Source organism: Remersonia thermophila, chromosome 5 (assembly GCF_042764415.1).
Source record: "Remersonia thermophila strain ATCC 22073 chromosome 5, whole genome shotgun sequence".
NCBI lineage: Eukaryota > Fungi > Ascomycota > Sordariomycetes > Sordariales > Chaetomiaceae > Remersonia > Remersonia thermophila.
In genome coordinates, this window is record NC_092221.1 from 3,110,193 (window position 1) to 3,127,555 (window position 17,363).

The following is a 17,363-nucleotide window of genomic DNA, read 5'->3' on the forward strand; positions in this document are numbered from 1 at the left end:
GAGACGCCGCGTTCCGGATTGGTGATGGTGATCAGACAGAGCCACAAATCAGTCTTCTCTGAGCATGACAGGCTCCATCAAATCCTCAATGATTACCCCTCCTTTCGCCGAGTATTATTGATCAGGGATGCTGTGCCGTGGGGGCGGGGAAGGAGACGAGGCTGAGGGAGAGGGAGCGGGGAGGGGCACGGCATGCATGCTCCCTTGCATGTCCTCCGCCATCTACACTGAGTCTTGGGCATGGAGGTGTACCCAGCCAAGCAGCATCGTCTTTTCTGCTCGCTGGGCGCAGTTGTTACCGGACTGAGCTCAAAGCGCTGTGCTTGACCCAGGGGTCCCCGAACCGCATCTTTCCGGCATGTCCGGCTTGGAAGCCGCCGGTCTTGTTCTCGGGACCGTGCCCATTCTCATCGAAGCGTTCCGCTTTTACCTGAAGCTTGCAGATGACGGGCAGATTTTGAGGCGACGCTTCTACCTCCGCGAGCTTCGGAGCAGGATTCGAACCCTCGAAGTTGAGCGTGCCAGGCTGGAGAATGTCTGCGAAAAGCTGCTGGTTGGCATCGTACCCAACACGCAGATCGAGGCCCTCATCGCCGATCCGCTGAGTGACGCATGGCGTGACCCCGAGCTGCGCTACAGAATCGATGTTCGGCTGTCAAGATCCGGAAGGGTCTTCTCCGAAAGCCTGGCAGATATGCTGGAGGCCGTGAATGAACTGAAACAAAAGCTAGGTCTGAACCATGACGACAAGGTAATAATTCTTACAAAAGACGCCATCCGAGCAGCCTCCGCTGCCGTCGTATGCGCCTAGGTAATAATCAGCATCAAGCTAATGTTTCTCGCAGGCATTTCAGACATCTCAAGTGCCGTCTTCTGTCCCACGCGTTGTGGTGCGGTTCGTCTTCATGTTCCGGAAAAGCCAATTCGATGATATCCTCCGGCGTCTTCGAGACGGGGTTTCCAGCCTGGAAAGCCTGGTCAATCTCAACGTGGAGCTGGAGGAAGGTCGGCAAAGTCGATCCGCGTTCAAGGCCCACAGATCTGTACAAACCATTGCTAAGGACCTCTCGCGCTCATTGACGGATTCCATCGCATGCCAGTGTCCCGACCTCCACAACGTGGGCCTCGGACTCGTCAAGACACAAGACATCGATCATCTTTACCAGGCGTCTAACCGTTCCGAGATGCTTTGCCGGCCGATGATCTGGACGATTCCCGCAGCCATCTCTTTCCCCACGATGGTGCCGGTCGACGACGTCTCCCCCCCCCGAGATGCGACAGGTGTGGAAGAAGATCTCCTTCCACACGGGCAACAAGGTCGGAATGACGAGGGCCTGGAGCTATGGACGATCCCGTCCTACCCCTGGTAATTCAACAGCAAAGATATTGGACCTCTGCGCAACGATTCGAAAAAGCCCAGCGCTGGAGCCGGGTGAAAGCTACGGTCGCCTCCCGGACGACTTCGTCACCTGGCCCCGAGCCGGTCTCGAGGTATGCGCTTCGGAAACGATAGGTGCTGCCACAGACTGGAGCCTGGTATCATTGAGAGAGGCCCTTACGAGCCAACATTCAGCAGCCCAACCCCTTCTTTATGACGACAAAATCGAACTGGCTTGGGGTATCACCTCGGCTATGATCCAGCTCCACGATACGGCATGGACTAGCAATCTCCCAACGCTGGATGCTATCTTCCTTCTCAAACGGAACGGCATCACCTCATACCGCGACGCATTTATCCTGACCGCCTTCCCGAGTTCCTCGTCGGCCCATAGGCGCAGCCCGCAGGACCGTTCATCCGGGATGGAAGTCAACACAAGGATGCTGGCCCTGGGGATGGCTCTGATCGAAGTTATCACCGGCAGGGTCTTTGCCAAGAATTATTTCGCAAGCTTTTACTCGCCATTTTGGAGCTTACCGGACTACGCAGCTGCTTACGAGGCAGCAACGCAACGGCTGGGCAGCGTCATGATCTTGGGGGGTTTTCACTGCTACAGCGCTGTCGGTGAGTGCATCAGGGGCAGTCTGTTTGACGGAGTGAACCTCGAAGCGCGCCTCTTTAGCGTTCTCAACGCCCTGGAGCAAGACAAGCGGAGAATCCCTGAGCTATATAGGGAATATGATCTGCGGGAAGCAGGTATTACATGGTAACGTAGCAGATTCGGCAGCCGACAATGATGATGGAAGAGAGGAATGTGGGAACAAGGCTCCCCTAGCACATTGGCGATGGCATTTTCAACAGTGCTCTTCAAGTTCAGGCATTGCCTTGACTGCGACCATGAGATGAACGACAGCAGCCCCAAACCAAGACTTGGTCGACTGCAACGGATTGGCGATGATAATACCATGCATCGCTGCGTATTTCCTTGGTGTTTGCGAAACGGTGAACGGAGGTCTGGTTCTTAAACTATCAATTGATACTCAACGAAAAGCGGACGTGAAGAAGGTGCCTGGTGATATAACATGACATTCCAAGCTGAGCTTTTTCGTCTCCAACAGCTTCTGATTAGAGATGCCTCCATGGCCCTGGCCAGGCGTCCCTGGCGAGCTTGAGCTGGGCCGAGCGGATTCGCTGTTCCTCTTCATTCTGCGCCATAGCCTGAAGCACGGACAGGGTCTCTTCCGGCTTCGCAAAGTACGGGTTCCCATCCCCATCGCACTTCACGTCCTCCTTGGGCAGCTTGCCGTGACGAACGTACTCCCTCACGTGGCGCGCGACGCACGTCGACGGCACGGCCAGCGAGCAGTGACCGTACCCCTGGACCTCCACGATTCGAGACCCCTCAAACGCAGCGCTGGCCTTCTGTGCCGACACGAGGGGGCACACGGGGTCGTACGTCGTTGTGAGCACCAGCAGCGGGTGCGCCGTGTGGACCTTGCTGCGCGGCTCGTACGTGTGCGTCTTTGGCACTGCCCACGCCTGCTTCGAGAAGTACACGTCGAGGTGGATGTCACCAAAGATCGACCTGTTGAAGAACGGCACCAAAAGGTCAAGAAGCTCGTGGCGGGTGGACACGTTCCACCGCTCCGGACCCGACACGCCGTCGTTGAACGCGACGAACTTGTACCCGTCTATGATCGATTCGAACGCGCCGGCCCGGCCAAACGCCAGAAACGCCGGCTTTGCGTCGCCGTTGAAGAGCGCCGCCAGCGCCTCCGCCACATCTCCCCAGACCGCCGGTTTGTAAAGCGCCGGGAACAGGGCGTTGCTCATCACCTTCCACCCGTCGAGCACCCCATAGACCGTGCTGTTGACGTACACCCCGACGGGATCCTCCTTGAGCTTCTCGACCCCCTTCAAGACCACGTCCACCAGCTCTTCCTTCGTCCCCGCCATCTCCGCCAGCTTGCACCTCTCCTTGCCGGCCTTCACGCACTCCTCCGCAAACCCCTCCAGCACCCTCGCGGTATCCGTCATCCTTTCGGCGTGCAACGGCTCGGTATACCAATCCACCTGGTTCACGACCCCGTCGATGATGACCCGCTCCACCCTCTCGGGATACATGGTCGCGAACGTCTGCCCGAGCAACGTGCCGTAGCTGGAGCCCCAGTAGTACAGACCCTTCTGGCCCAGCGCGTCGAGGATGGCGACCATGTCGGCGGCCGTCTGCGGGGTGTTGATGTAGGCGGCGTGCGGCCCGAGGGCTTCGGCGCACGCTTGCGCCCAGGCGCGCGTCCAGGCCCAGAGCTCGCCGCTGTCGTCGACCGTCTTCTTGTTGCGGATGGAGGACGCCACGGCGCGCAGATCGCGGCCGAGGTCGGCGTTCTGGAAGGCCTCCGGGGGCATGCAGGTTGCGCGGGGCGTCGACATGTTGATGCCGCGCGGGTCGAAGCCCAGGAGGTGCGGGGTGCCCGGGCCGTCGCCGAGGATGGTGTGCAGCTCGGCGCCATGGGTGTAGATGAGGGACGTGCCCGAGCCGCCCGGCCCGCCGGGGTTGAGGAGCATGGTCTTGGTGGCGTTGGGGTCAGGGCTGCGGAGGCGGACCATGGCGATGGTGAAGTGCTTCTTGTCCGGGAGGTTGTTGGTGGCGTTGAAGTGGTCCATGGGGACGGTAACGTTGCCGCACTCGAGGGCGCGGTTGTCGATCGTCCCGCAGGGAGTCCAGGCGATGGACTCCCCTGGGTAGGTCACGGTTCCGGGGTGGATGGAGGTGCCATGGGGGATGGCGTGGACGAGAGACCGCCCGAGGACGAGGCAGAGGGCGCCTACAAGGAGGCCGTCCATGATGAGCTGGAAGGGCGTGCGTTGCGATGTGTCGCGGTTGGGGTGCTGGGTTGTGCAACGCCTTGCTTCGGGCGTGCTGATGCCCTTCAAGACCTGCTTTTCGCAATCCATTTTGAAGACAACATAACCAACCTGTTTCGATGCTCGAGAATAGATCCCAAGGTGAAGACAGACGTCAACGCAACTGTGATGTCCCCACTTGGGAGAAAGAAGGGAAGAAGTCTCTTGGCCCCAGCAATGTTTCGTGAGCTGTCTGACAGGTTCCGGATCCTGTAAAAGTCAATGAACGTTGCCAATAACTAACTAGGTAACTAATTAACGTTGCCCTGCAGCAGCCTTGTTGGCTCACGTCGCGTGCGTCACCCCACTCCAGCAAGCTACGCCTTTTCTGGAACGCCTCTGCTCTAGCGTCGCTCGCATCTTACTGACCTGCTTAATCCGGACAACGGGCCCGGGAGTGCATGTCATGCGAAGGACCTACAGCTCACACACAACTACAAGCAGCCACCTATTGACGGCAGTACTTCCATGTCATCCACCAGATCTAGGACATGGCAGAGGAATCGCTCTGTTGTCGGAATGGCTTCGGAGCGGATGCCGGGGTGTTGCTTCCCTGTCGTAACACCTCCACATCGATGACGGCGAATAGAGAGGTGATAGTATCGATGCGTCGTTACATGGCGATTGGAGATTGAAATAATGAATGTGGGAGCTAATAGTTCCCTGTTATGGAGTTTACGTTGGGAGATCTCCTTCACGCTTCAGGGGCGAGCTCCAAAGTAAACAAATAGCCCCTCAGAAATGAGAATCCTCATTGATACAGTCCAGATGAACTTTGTAGCATTGCCATGATGTTGACTCGACTGGCGTCGGTGGTTTCAAGAATGCTACCACTCCATCACGCCAGAAGCATTGCGTGCGGTCCAGCACGCCTCTGCGTCCTTCATCCGCATAACAACCACCACATTCGGCCTCGGCCCAGGGCCCGAGCCGAAGCCATCGGAACGCGCTGGATCCATTGCTGAAGACTTTGGGAGAATGGACAACTATGTGACACTATATCAGACGTAATTAGACTTCAGGTCTGCTCCCAGACACCTATACGTCAAACTAGCCGTTGCAGGCCGGGTGATACTAGCCGCTACCTTGTAACACCACACAACGGCTAGACTGCGTGGTTCAACTGCATGTCGGATCCAGCACCGACTCTCTTGACCTTCGGAACCACCCCAGATCCCAGACATGCCAGGGCAAGACAAGGTTCAGGTACGTTTTCTCGATGACTTGACCAACGAATGGCCTGTTTGTCACTCCAGCCAGCCAAGCCCATGAACGGTCCGAGTCAATGAAAAGCAACGAAGATACGGGGTCGGGTGGCACAACATCTATTCATTCCTGCGTCAATGCCTTGTAAATAGCTTCCACCAAGTGTCTAGCAAGCCACAATGGCTGTGACGTTAATTGTCCACGGGGTCGGGGTTTGCTGCTGCTGGTCAGCAGCCTGACAAGCCTTGACAACCCCAGGCAACTTGCGGCGCGGGAAACATAGAAGCCCTGGAAGGCATGATAACGTGGCGCAAACAAAGGCTGGTCGAGACACATGGGCTCTGAAGCAATCTGGTCAGCAGAGAAGAAAAGAAAACGGTTCTAGATGGCGCCACTTGAACAACCCTTTGGGCTTTCGGTTTAGGTTCAAGACTCTGATATCAAAACGTGACGTGGAACGTTTTCCACTTATAAAGAAGCCCTACTCTTTTCCAGCACCGGACCTCTCTCTCCATCTTTCCCACCAACCACTCAATCATTTCTTCACTCTCGCGATTGAGCGTTCTTAACCGTTGAAGAGCCGCCCACCGCAACGAAGACAGCCAGCCCCTCCTACGCAAGTCGCCAGCATCGTCACAATGCTCACCAAGACCTTCTTCTCTCTTCTCCTTCTGGCCGCCTCGGGCGCCACCGTGGGCGAAGCCACGGTCCTTCCCACGAAGGAAACCCGTGTTGGCCCTGACCCCCAAGCCGAAGGGGGAATCCTCAGGAACAGCAAGATCACCTGGTTTCACCCTGGTCTGGGTGCCTGCGGCCTTTACAATGGCGATGGAGACATTGTCGCTGCTCTGAGCTACGCCGTAAGTTTTCTCGGTAGATCTGTGCTACTTGTCCATCGTTATGGCACACCCCCCCCCCCCCCCCCAACCCCCTATATGTCACCCATCCTCCTCAAAGCCTCTCCGGGCAGCTAACGCCGTCATCGACGACCTAACAGGACTTTGATCCGCACACTCCCAACGGCAACCCGAACAGGAACACCCAGTGCGGTCGTCGGGTCCGCATCTCTTACCAAGGCCGCATAACCGACGTCGCCATTGTCGACCGCTGCCCTGGCTGCCCTCCGGGGGGCCTGGATCTCAGCCCGTCCGCTTTCCAGCGTCTTGCCGACCTTGGTATCGGCGTCATTTACGGAGAGTGGCGGTGGGTCTAAGACGGGCGATCTGAGAGGAAGAGGAACAACATGCCAGTGGTTTGACGGGGCGTTTGGGACGGCATTATTGCATGCGCTTCACTTTTAGACGGGGGCCGTAGGGGGGGAAGAATACAAGACATAGACATTGCGGAGATTTGACACAAAAACAGCCACGCAAATCGCTGGTCTCATTAGGTTCCTGCTTGTGCCTGGTGGTTGATATTGCAAGCAAGCCTGTGTGCCTGGGCAGAGTCCTACGTCGGCCTGAACGAGCACCACGGGATTCCCTACCACCGCTATGCCGGCTCATCTCTTTTTTTTTTTTTCTTCTTTGACACCTGTGTTGTTTGCATCATGACGTCCAATTCTTTGCTCATGCTAGCTGTTGAAGACAGGCCGGGGTATCACATGTTGAACGGATTGTTTTTTTTTTCCTCCTCTTCTCTCACCCAACCGCTAATAGCTATTTATTTGGACAGATCCTCGCCCCAAATCTCCTTGGCAATCTCCACCTCCAACCTCACCTTGGCCCACTGCTGCTCCTCGGTCAGCTCGTTGCCCTCCACCGTCGAGCTGAACCCGCACTGGTGCGACAGGCACAGCTGGTCCAGGCCGCGCGGGCAGTACGTCGCCGCCTCCTTCAGCCTCCGGATCACCTCGTCCTTGTCGTCCAGCTCGGCCTTCTTGCTGCTCATGACGCCCAGCACGACGACCTTGTTCTCGGGCAGGAAGCGCAGGGGCGAGAAGTCGCCGGACCGCGCGTCGTCGTACTCGAGGAAGTAGACGTCGACGTCGAGCTCGCGGAACAGCACCTCGGCGACGGGCTCGTAGCCGCCCTGGGCGAACCACTGGCTGCGGAAGTTGCCCCGGCAGAGGTGAATGCCGATGATCATGTCCTTGGGCCGCTTGCTCACCGCCTTGTTGATGAGCGCGGCGTACTGCTTGGTCAGGGCCTGGGGGTCGGCCCCGTGGCGCTTGGCCGCCTCGGCGCGCATGCCCTCGTCGCAGAGGTAGGCCAGGTTGGTGTCGTCGAGCTGCACGAAGCGGCAGCCGGCGGCGTAGAGGTCGTTGATCTCGGCCTGGTAGGCGGCGACGAGGTCCTCAAAGAAGGGCTCCAGCGTGGGGTACGCCTCGGGGGAGATGGCCTCGCGCCCGCCGCGGAAGTGCACCATGGTCGGGCTGGGGATGCACACCTTGGTCGTGGTCGTGGCGGCCAGCTCCGACTCCTTGCGCACCGACTCGACGTAGTTGTAATCGTCGACCTGGATCGCGTTGGGGTGTCCGATCTTGCCCACCACCGCGATCTTGGGCGGGGTCACGCCGTGGGTCGTCACGTTGGTCGACGACAGGCTGCCCGTCCGCTCCACGCCGGCGAGGTGCTGGAGGAAGTCGAGGTGGAACCACGCGCGGCGGAACTCGCCGTCGGTGACGGCGCGGATCCCGCTGGCGAGCTGGTTGCGCACGACGGTGGCGATGTGCTCATCCTCGAGCTTGCGGAGGTCGGCGGCGGAGATGGGGTTGGGCCCGTCGAGCGTCTCGCGCGCGTCGAGGATGGGCTTGGGGCGGAGGAACGAGCCGACGTGATCGGCGCGGTAGACGCCGGGAGGGAGAGGCATGGTGGCGGTGGCGGCGGCGGCGGCGGCGGCGGCGGTGGTGGTGGTGGTGGTGGTGGTAGTGGTGGCGGTGGTCGTCGTCGTCGTTGTTGTGGCTCTCGTTTCTTGGGGGGGGGGGGGGGGGGGGGGGGGGGTTTGGAGAGGTAAGACACGGAGCGGTGAGCGACAGGATCTTTAAGCCCGGAAGGAGTCGAGAGGATCCAGCACGTCGGAGCTACAAGCTGCTGTTGGCAGGTGGGGGAGCGGTTGATCCAGACAAGGTCAAGGTCGTCGCACAACAGGAGCAAGCTAGGCGGAATGGGTAACGCGGGAGAGACACGTAGTCTACGAAGAAATATATGCCGACGGGTTGAGGTACTTTACTGTGTCCTGATTACTCAAAAAGTTCCGTTGACCCCGCGGCTCCATGGAACCGTCGTCACTGCCGTGCCTGGGGTAGTCCTGGTCGTACCACGTGCATCCACCTCTTGTAGAACGCATCCTCCTCGCATTTCATGCTCCCTCCTGGATTGGGGGGGCTGCTTGCAGCCGCCGCGCCACCCCCTGGCCCTATGTATTCTCCCGCTTAAAAGGCTCTGCAATGGACCTCGTTCCGAGGGGCTCTGTGCCGCCCACGGCAGTGAAGAAGCTTGGAGTTCCTCGCCGATCGCTGCGTCGTCATCCCTCAGCTGGTGCGGGGAAGTGGCAGCAAAATCCACCTGCATGGGGTCGGCGACAGCGACCGCGATGGAGCCAAGCTGCGGGGCACACGCGGCGCGTCGGGGAAACAAATTCCCCTCATGCACGGCAGTGCGTTTTGGAGCGGAGGTTGCCGGACCAAGGGGCCTTGGGAGTTCAATACGCTTCCCGTGGCAGCTAGTCCCTGATTCATACTGGAAAGAAATAGGTATATAGGTACGAAGCACCTTGGATGGTCAACGCCTCGTCAGATCTTCCGCATAGTTGGTTACCTTATTGCCTTGGTCCAGGTAGCTAGGTCCCTAGCCTGCCCCATCCCTTTTTTTTGTGTGTGTGTTTTTTTTACGCGGCAACGGTCGCTAGGCCACCAAGAGAACCCGGCCAGACATGCCGAAGGGAAAAATAAACCTGGAAGCGCGGGAGTGGCTTGATAAGCGACGTCAAGGAGGTCAAGGAGTGGCGCTAGCGCGTCCTGGGCAACGCCGGCAGTTGATTGGCGATTGTCGGCGGCGGTCGGCGGCGGTCGGCGCCGGCTGTGGCTGCGGTTGCCAAGCGCCAAGACCACGCCTTGACCGGCAAGCCCTGTCGGCCAGCTGTGCGCCACGTGCCTTGAGGAAACTTGGGGTGGCTCGAGCTTCTTGCCCGATCGGGGAGGGATCGATCAATCAGATGCACGCTCGCCCTCGGGCTTTCGCAGGCTGTGGATCCCAATCTGCAGCCCCTAGCCAGGGTTCCCGATGCGTCCCAAGATCAACCCTTCAACGTCAACGAAACAAGACAACGTTGCTTGTCTTCAGAGCAGGAACAGCAAGCGGAGATGCCAGTTGACTCAAACAGCCAGTGTCTCAGCTGCGCTGCGTTTCCGGTTCCTCCGTTTGCATGCGTTGGCGACCAGCCGCGTCAGAGCCCAACCGTATGACATGCTGTGCAACCGTCGGAGCAGAGATGAGGCAATGACGGCGGAATGATTGACAGGAGAAGAAGGGCGGTGTGCATCAGCGATTTGGCGGCTGCTTATAGCAGTCTGAGACATCGAGCCGGGCGGGGATCCGTGTCCCGTGTTTACATGAACTTCATTCGAGAACGACGTATCTTAGCGCGGTGGCGCTCGTTGCGTCCGAGAGTCGCCACGGACCGGCGATGTTGGCTTGTTACTAGTACGTAGCAGAGACGGCTCGTAAACGACGATGCAACGTCGCAGTCAAGCATCATCAAGCCACGAGAAAAGATGCTGAGACATGGTGGCGAGTCGACCCCGTTTCGGCCTTCATTTTTTCGTCTGGCCGGTCGGCCGGCCCGCGACGAAAGTGCGAATGGCGAGTATCATCACCACAGCGCGAGGGGGAATCAGCACAGAGAATCTCGAGATGACGAGTCATTAGGCACATATTTACATGATCCAAGTATCAACCTGGAGCGATGATGAAGTGAAGAAAAAGAAAAAGAAATGCAAAGGAAGTTTCTCCTATCTCATCCCGAGTCCCTGTGATATACTCTTAACATCGTCACCGTAAATCCTCCCACCCCCCCATCACAAACGCCTTCATGCCAACCCGCAGACAGAAGCCTCTCCGTGACCCATGCGCGACCTGACGCGGTCCCAACCCCGTAGCGATACCCAAGATCCCAGCCTTCTGGCGGGGCCACACGGCCGGACGAGGCGGCCCGCCGACGTCGCACGCTTGTGCAACCGCTCTAAGCGTCCTGCTTCTGGGTCACCTGGGCAGCGAAGGTTGTGGTCGGCTTCCACTTGGCCGAGGTACGGGGGGTCGTCTCCTCCATCATCTTGTCGACCTGCTCGAGGGACAGACCCTTGGTCTCCGGGACGAAGAAGTACGTGTAGATGAAGGCCAGGGTGCAGAGACCACCCCAGACGAAGAAGACGGAGGACTTCATGTTGCCGCGGTCCTCACCCACCATGTAGGGAGTGATGACGGCAATGATGGTGTTCCACAGCCAGTTGGAGGCCGTCGACAGGCCGACGCCGCGAGAGCGGATGGGCAGAGGGAAGATCTCGCCGATGAGGATCCAGGCACCGGGGCCCCAGGTCGAGGCGAAGAAGAAGATGAAGATGCAGATGAAGGCGATCTGGGCGTTGACGGCCGGGACGTTCTGGGCCAAGGTGCGCCCCGGGTCGGCGACGGTCGGGGCCGCGTAGGTGTGGTTGAAGCCGACCGTGACACCGATGACGGCGACGAGGAACTGGCAGATGAGCATGCCCAGGGCACCCCAGAAGAGGATGCTGCGGCGACCGAAGCGCTCGACGGTCCAGAAGGAGATGGGGGTGGAGCAGACGTTGATGATGGTGAAGACCATGGACATGAGGAAGCTGTTCTCGATGGCGCCGGTGGACTTGAGGAAGGGGGTCGAGTAGTAAAAGATGAAGTTGACGCCGGTCCACTGCTGCATCATCTGCATCGAGGTGCCGAGAATGGTCTTGCGCAGGTTCGAGTTGGCCTTGAAGACGGAGCCCTTGAAGCAGGCGGCCCAGCTGCCCAGCCAGGTGGTCGAGGGGATCAGCTGGCGCTCATACTCCTCGTTGGCCACGATCTCGGCGAGCTCGATCTGGATGTAGTGCGAGTCGCGGGGCTGGCCACGCAGGCGCGAGAGCGATTCCGTGGCGCGGTCGAGCATGCCCTTCTTGACGAAGTAACGAGGCGAGTCGGGCAGGCAGGCGAGACCACCGGCGAGAATGATCGCCCAAGCGAACTGGATGGCGATGGGGATGCGGTACGAGCCCGTGTCGGTGCGCTTCTCGGTGGCGTAAACGACGCAGGCCGCCAGCATTAGGCCGATGGTGATGCAGAACTGGTAGCCGGCGACAAGGGCACCACGAACCTTGCGAGGGCACTTGAGGGGGGGAAAAAAGAATTCATCGTTAGCCCAACGTCCATCGAGATGTCTTGGCGACGACATGGCGACGTGAACTTACAATCTCGGACATGTAGAGAATGACGACGGCAGACTCGAAACCGACGCCCAAGCCAGCAATGAGACGGCCGGAGACGATAGGGCCGAGCGGGTCGCCCATGCCGGTGAACATCTGGATGACGACACCGGCGATGTAGATGAGGCAGCCAGCAATGACGGTCCACTTGCGGCCGATCATGTCGGCGACATCACCGGCGATCACAGCACCCAAGAAGGTACCGCAAGAGAGAATCGAAACGATGAGGGAGGTCTTGGACTCGCTGATGGCCTTGGCGCCGACGTACTCGACCTGCTCGATGAAGATGCGGGAGCCCAGGACGCCATTGATGTAGCCCGAGTCGTAGCCGAAGAAGATGCCGCCAAACGAGGCGAAGGCGCAAATCAGGTAGGCCTTCCAGGTGACGGGCGCCTCGATGCGCTCGACATCCTGGGTGCCTTGGAGGTTGCCGACGTGGGCGACGTCCGGCACGGAGCCGGCCTCCTTGGTTTCGTGGTCCGACATTGGATGACCTTTCCCGAGTCCCAGCTTGTCCGGTGTTGGATGGGCGACTGGACGGTGGAAGAGGAGTGAGGAAAACAAGAGGGAAGGATCGACGAAAAATGGAAGAGGGCGGGCGGACGGCGCTTGGTATTATACAAGCTGCCGCTCGGTGGTGGGACGCGGAGGTCGAGAAATCGTTAACGAGCGGACCGGGGTTTTGGTTGGTGGCAGCTGGAACATCAAAAGTAGAACAAAAACCGTTTGCAACCCCGCAAGGAACAAGAGAAGAGGTGTATGCGCATGGAAGGATGCGTCGTAGAGGACGGCAACGGAGGTTCCATGTTGCGGTTTTGGTTGTAAGGGAAAGACATGGGAGATGACCCAACCAGTCAAACGCGCCGGGCGGGTCCAACAACCCCGGCTTGGCAAGGGTGTGCCCGGGGGTATTTCGCCGTTGTCTCGCCGGATCGAGTGTGTTTTTGGCCTGAAGCAGAGGGGCGCTGTGGGGTCCTAGGCTCTCCCCGCGGGATGGGGGCCCTGCACAATACCGCCGAGAATCTTCGGGGTCCCTGGTCGGTCGGTCATGATCTTGGCAACCTGGAACCCACGCCCTGGCGAAAGCCATGCGATAGTTACACCATTGCCCTGCTTCACCATCACCGACGAGGCCCTTGGGGTCGACGTCCAGCCTAGAGATGGAGATCTTGCCCCCCCCCGCCCCGCCGCCGTTCGAGACCCCCGATCCCCCAGCCCTGGAGGAGAACTATCACGATAGCAGGGGCAAGATTCCCCAGACCATCGAACGATGCCGCGACCTCCAGATACCAGATCCCCCCGGATGCTGGGGAAGGCCGGCTCTGTTCGCCAGAGAACAAGCGGGCGTGGTAGGTTGTGGAATGAGCGGCATGCATCCAAGCGGCCGCCATGAGACCGTCTTGACGAACCTGAGCGGTTCCTGCAAATTGGCCGAGTCGGTCCGGCGCACTGCATCCCCCTCCCCCCTCGATCTCGTCCCGAGATCCGGTCCTCGATTCGTCAAAGTAACTGTTTTTGCCCCGTGGAGGGTTGCACACAAGGGCGCTCGCGAACCAACAGGGAGAAGGGAACCGCTTCCCGAGGTCGGTTACGCCGCGCGGTACCATACGGTAACGTTACAGATATCCATGCATGCCCGAGGACGGGAGGCAAGACAACCAACAAGTCTGCAAGCAACCAACAAAACCTACAAACCCCCCCGATGGATCCCGAATCCTTGAAGGATGAGGTCTCCTGACAGCTCCATTGATGTTCCAGGCGTCAGCTATTGGCTGTTTGCGTACGATGGGAATCCATCGTGACCTCTGGTGTTCCTCGTTAGTACCTAACCCACCTGCTCAAGCCGTACCCTGGATCTGAGACTTTGTTTCCTTTTTTGGATATCGACCTCCCCCCGACCCCGATTGCCGGCGCCGGATCCGGATCCCATCTGCGCTAGGAGTCCAATGTTTGAGGCGGCGGGCGCGCACGCTTTCCAAAGGCATGACGACAGCGTGGTGCACATCACACCACGCCTATTCCTTGCGTTAAGCTTCGGTGGCCACTCAATAGCGCTACGCTAAACTACTGTGTACTCGGTGAAAGCTTCATCGGCGCTGCTTTCCCCCCCTGGCAAACCTTCCCCACGGCACCATTCGGCTCTTCCAGCGGCAATACTCGGAGGCCCTTCGCTTGCGCCAGGCACCTGGGTTTTCAGCCTCCGACGCCAGCCAGCCCAGGGGCAGCTACGGCGCTTGGCCCACTCCCAAGCCTCCGGTTCGATTCTGCGTGGTGCGTGGAAGCATTCGAAGCATTGGCGTGCATCGCGCCGGCGAGTCCCCCGGCGCCGAGGTCCCCCTCGACATCCGTGGGATACTTAGCATGTGGCCTGTGGAGATGGTTGACCAAAGGCATGCAAGGACTTTCCGGCTAAAAACGGTCCGTTTATGGGTCTCTTGCTGGGCGCGGCGTCCGTGCTAATTCTGGGGTCCCCACAGCTTCAAGCTCGAAGAAGATCGCCGGGGGCAATTCTTCACTACACAGTAGAGAATCTTGACCTGCGATGTGGATGGTCTCGGGGAACCTCGGGTCGAGCCTGGTCCCAGCTCTCCTGTGTCTCGACGGGGATACCCCCTCTCGAGTTCTAGATCGATCGCAATCACATCTGCGGCTTGATTGTGTCCCAAGCAGTTGGGCCTAGCAGCACCACTGCGGCTTGGATCCACCATGGCAAAGCTCATTTCCATCTTTTTCTGGACCATGCACCCACGCTGGCTGCCCGGATATCGCAGGTAAAGTGGTGCTGAACGCGATTCCTCGTGTCCGCCCCTGGTTTCCCGGATATTCCCCGGAGCCTCTCGCCCGTGAGCCCTCGACAAGTTGCCTTCTGATGCCAGGCGAATAATCGTTGCGTCTCGAATGCGCGAACGCCTCTGCCTCTTTGTTGACCGCCTCGCCTCGGGGCCAAACGCCGCACGCTCAGCGTCATCGGCACCGCCCTCGGCACAACCGCCTCGCCTCGCCTTCCGTTGTAACCGGCCCGTTTGGTTGGCGCTACCGCCCGCGTCTGTACGTGCGGCGCGTCAAGCTTCCAGGCCCTGCAGCAGCACGCAGCTCACGTTCGCCGCCCCCAGCGCTGGGCCCGTGTCACGTCCCACACATCCCCAGTGTCACGGCCCTACGTGCCCGGTGCCACGGTAAGCGAGGTGCCCAGCGATGGGTACGACAGCATACCCAGTCCCGGCCATGGCGTACGCAGTACGCTTCCCGTACGGGATGTCCTCGATAGCGAGCCAGAACGTGGAGGCGTTCAGGGAGAAAAAAGACGAGGTTGCAGGTTTTGGAACCCTGAGTCGCAACAATCGACAAAACAGGGCCCGTACCGTTGCATCGGCGTCCCGCATGCCCACGGGGGCCGATGGCACCAACCCCAACTCCGCACCCAAGGACCCCCTGGCCCCTGGGGTCGGCCCGAAAGTCTCCGCACCAGACGACAAAATATGCATCATGTGGCCGAAGAAAGTCGTCGGCCGTTTGAGAGTTGGCGGTCAAAACCTCAGCGGTTGCCAGATCAGTTCATGGGAACTTTTGCACGACACTTGGCTCGGACACGTGAATGTCTTTCTTCCTTGCTCGGGTGGCGTGTCGATTCTGGGGATGGTGTGAACGTGTTGACGGCAAGACATGGCGGCGACAGTCTCATGTGCATCGTCCTGAGGAAAATCGTCCACTGCTGTGCTGACTGTTATATGAACGCGCGGGTCTGAGGCGCAGCCTATATCCAACGCATTACGGCAGCCCTTAGAATTGACGATGACGCCGGCTGCGGCTGGTCAGGTACCATTAAGGCTTCATTAAAGATCAGCCACCACTGACGGTCAGGCCGATCTGCCATGCCATAAGCCCATGTCATCTCCTGTAGGGCGAGCTACACTACTACCTTAGAGCCACGCCTAGCGAAGATGGATGATCCCAGGGCCGTGGGAAGGGAGAACTTGGCAACTGCCAAGGGTGGTGCTTGTTTTCGGAACGGAGGTTTGCATCGTAGCAACATAGGTATCCAAATGGCAGATCGAAGCCAGTAAGAATCCAGACCAGTGCTTTATTGATTTCTCCCTGGCATGGCTTTCAGGGGTTGCCGGTCATTCACATCAGTCACTAAGATGTAACAAATAACCCAGGCCCAGGAATACGTACTATTATATGGTGGCAACGTCAGATGACACCAGAGTGAAGGTCTATGGTTCATTAGACCGACCCCGTAACGGCCTTATAGGTGTTGCAATTAGTAACATCATTTACATTCGCTAGTTTCTGTGCGCCTTGGGTGCCCATAGATGAGCATATCGCTCTTCTTTTATTATCTTCACTTGTTCTCTTTTCACTCTGTTCCTTTAATTGTGTTTTTCTTTTCTTTCATCTTTTTTTTTTTTGGTTTTTCCTTTTTCTTTTTGTTTTGTTGAGGTTTGCGGGGAGCGGGTCCGGGCCCGGACCCGAGGACTCTTCCCATCCTTTTCGATCCGGTAATTCGGTAACTTGTCTTGCTTTTTGTTCCAACTGCCGGTCTGAACCCAGGACGCAGCTGGGTGTGGAAAATGGAGGCCGCTTGAGTCATGTCACAGACATGGATCAGAGGAATGACGGAATGAAGCGCGTGGTCTTGGTCACATGGGTTTGACCTGACACTTGAACGGCTAATGACGTCAAAATGGGGAGGTAATGGATGAGTGAAGGACTTTTGGAAGAGCAGGCCTAGCTGCAGCACATGGATGATATCGTCTTTTCGAAACACGTCTGCCTCCTTTCGATGAGCCCAAGCCGACGAGACAACACTGGTGTGGAAGGTGCAAGAGATTAGCTTTGCTTAGTCATGGTGGCCCAGACCGGGGGTGACCACATCCTTATGGGCTTCGGCCCCGCAGTTCCGTTCTGAGCTCTTACATAGAATACATTGCCGTTTTGCTGAGACTTGTTGACTGTACCATCTGAGGCCCTGCAAGTTTTGGCGATTCCCGGGGTCCCATTCTTAGTAGATACACCCGGGACCTGATTATACAGTGACATCACTATACGAAAAGCCACGCGCGCGCGCGCATACGACAACACCATCAACAACAGGCCTCCGGCGACGTAAGCTGGGCTGATAGCCAGTCTCCCAGCCGACCGCCTATCTCACACCTTCCAAGCCGATATCACAAGCCTCCTTCCTCCAAGCAACAACCGACCACACCTGCCTAGGGGTGTAGGAGAAGGATCGGCTGCAGGAGCAGACGTCACGCAGACAGTCCCACACCAGGGTAACCACATAGCTCCCATACCAACTGACCTTCTTGCCCCTTTTCGCCATCAACAACTTACGGAGCATTCAAGACAACAGACACCACTTCGACATTGGCTTGGATAACCCAAACCGTTCAAAACAATCGTCCCCGTAGCCCAGAACAAGCGCAAAAAGAGACAAAG

General features: G+C 58.5%; 5 protein-coding genes across 5 annotated transcripts; 2 read left to right on the plus strand and 3 right to left on the minus strand.

Annotated features, from left to right (window-relative positions):
- Positions 1–694: 694 nt before the first annotated feature.
- On the plus strand, positions 695–1,370 carry VTJ83DRAFT_6096 (uncharacterized protein; the record flags this gene model as incomplete). The annotated part of the gene is made up of 2 exons (XM_071012769.1): positions 695–751; positions 846–1,370. 2 exons carry the CDS (start codon positions 695–697, stop codon positions 1,368–1,370), a joined length of 582 nt encoding a protein of 193 aa, XP_070865471.1.
- A 1,133-nt stretch (positions 1,371–2,503) lies between these two features.
- VTJ83DRAFT_6097 (uncharacterized protein) lies at positions 2,504–4,333 on the minus strand (the record flags this gene model as incomplete). The annotated part of the gene is made up of 1 exon (XM_071012770.1): positions 2,504–4,333. The coding sequence occupies one exon, from the start codon at positions 4,331–4,333 to the stop codon at positions 2,504–2,506; it is 1,830 nt and encodes a 609-aa protein (XP_070865472.1).
- A 1,793-nt stretch (positions 4,334–6,126) lies between these two features.
- Positions 6,127–6,701, plus strand: VTJ83DRAFT_6098 (uncharacterized protein; the record flags this gene model as incomplete). The annotated part of the gene is made up of 2 exons (XM_071012771.1): positions 6,127–6,348; positions 6,486–6,701. 2 exons carry the CDS (start codon positions 6,127–6,129, stop codon positions 6,699–6,701), a joined length of 438 nt encoding a protein of 145 aa, XP_070865473.1.
- Positions 6,702–7,150: 449 nt separating this feature from the next.
- Positions 7,151–8,299, minus strand: VTJ83DRAFT_6099 (uncharacterized protein; the record flags this gene model as incomplete). Its single annotated transcript, XM_071012772.1, has 1 exon — positions 7,151–8,299. The coding sequence occupies one exon, from the start codon at positions 8,297–8,299 to the stop codon at positions 7,151–7,153; it is 1,149 nt and encodes a 382-aa protein (XP_070865474.1).
- A 2,370-nt stretch (positions 8,300–10,669) lies between these two features.
- VTJ83DRAFT_6100 (uncharacterized protein) lies at positions 10,670–12,407 on the minus strand (the record flags this gene model as incomplete). The annotated part of the gene is made up of 2 exons (XM_071012775.1): positions 10,670–11,824; positions 11,907–12,407. The coding sequence occupies 2 exons, from the start codon at positions 12,405–12,407 to the stop codon at positions 10,670–10,672; spliced, it is 1,656 nt and encodes a 551-aa protein (XP_070865475.1).
- Between the last annotated feature and the right edge of the window lie 4,956 nt (positions 12,408–17,363).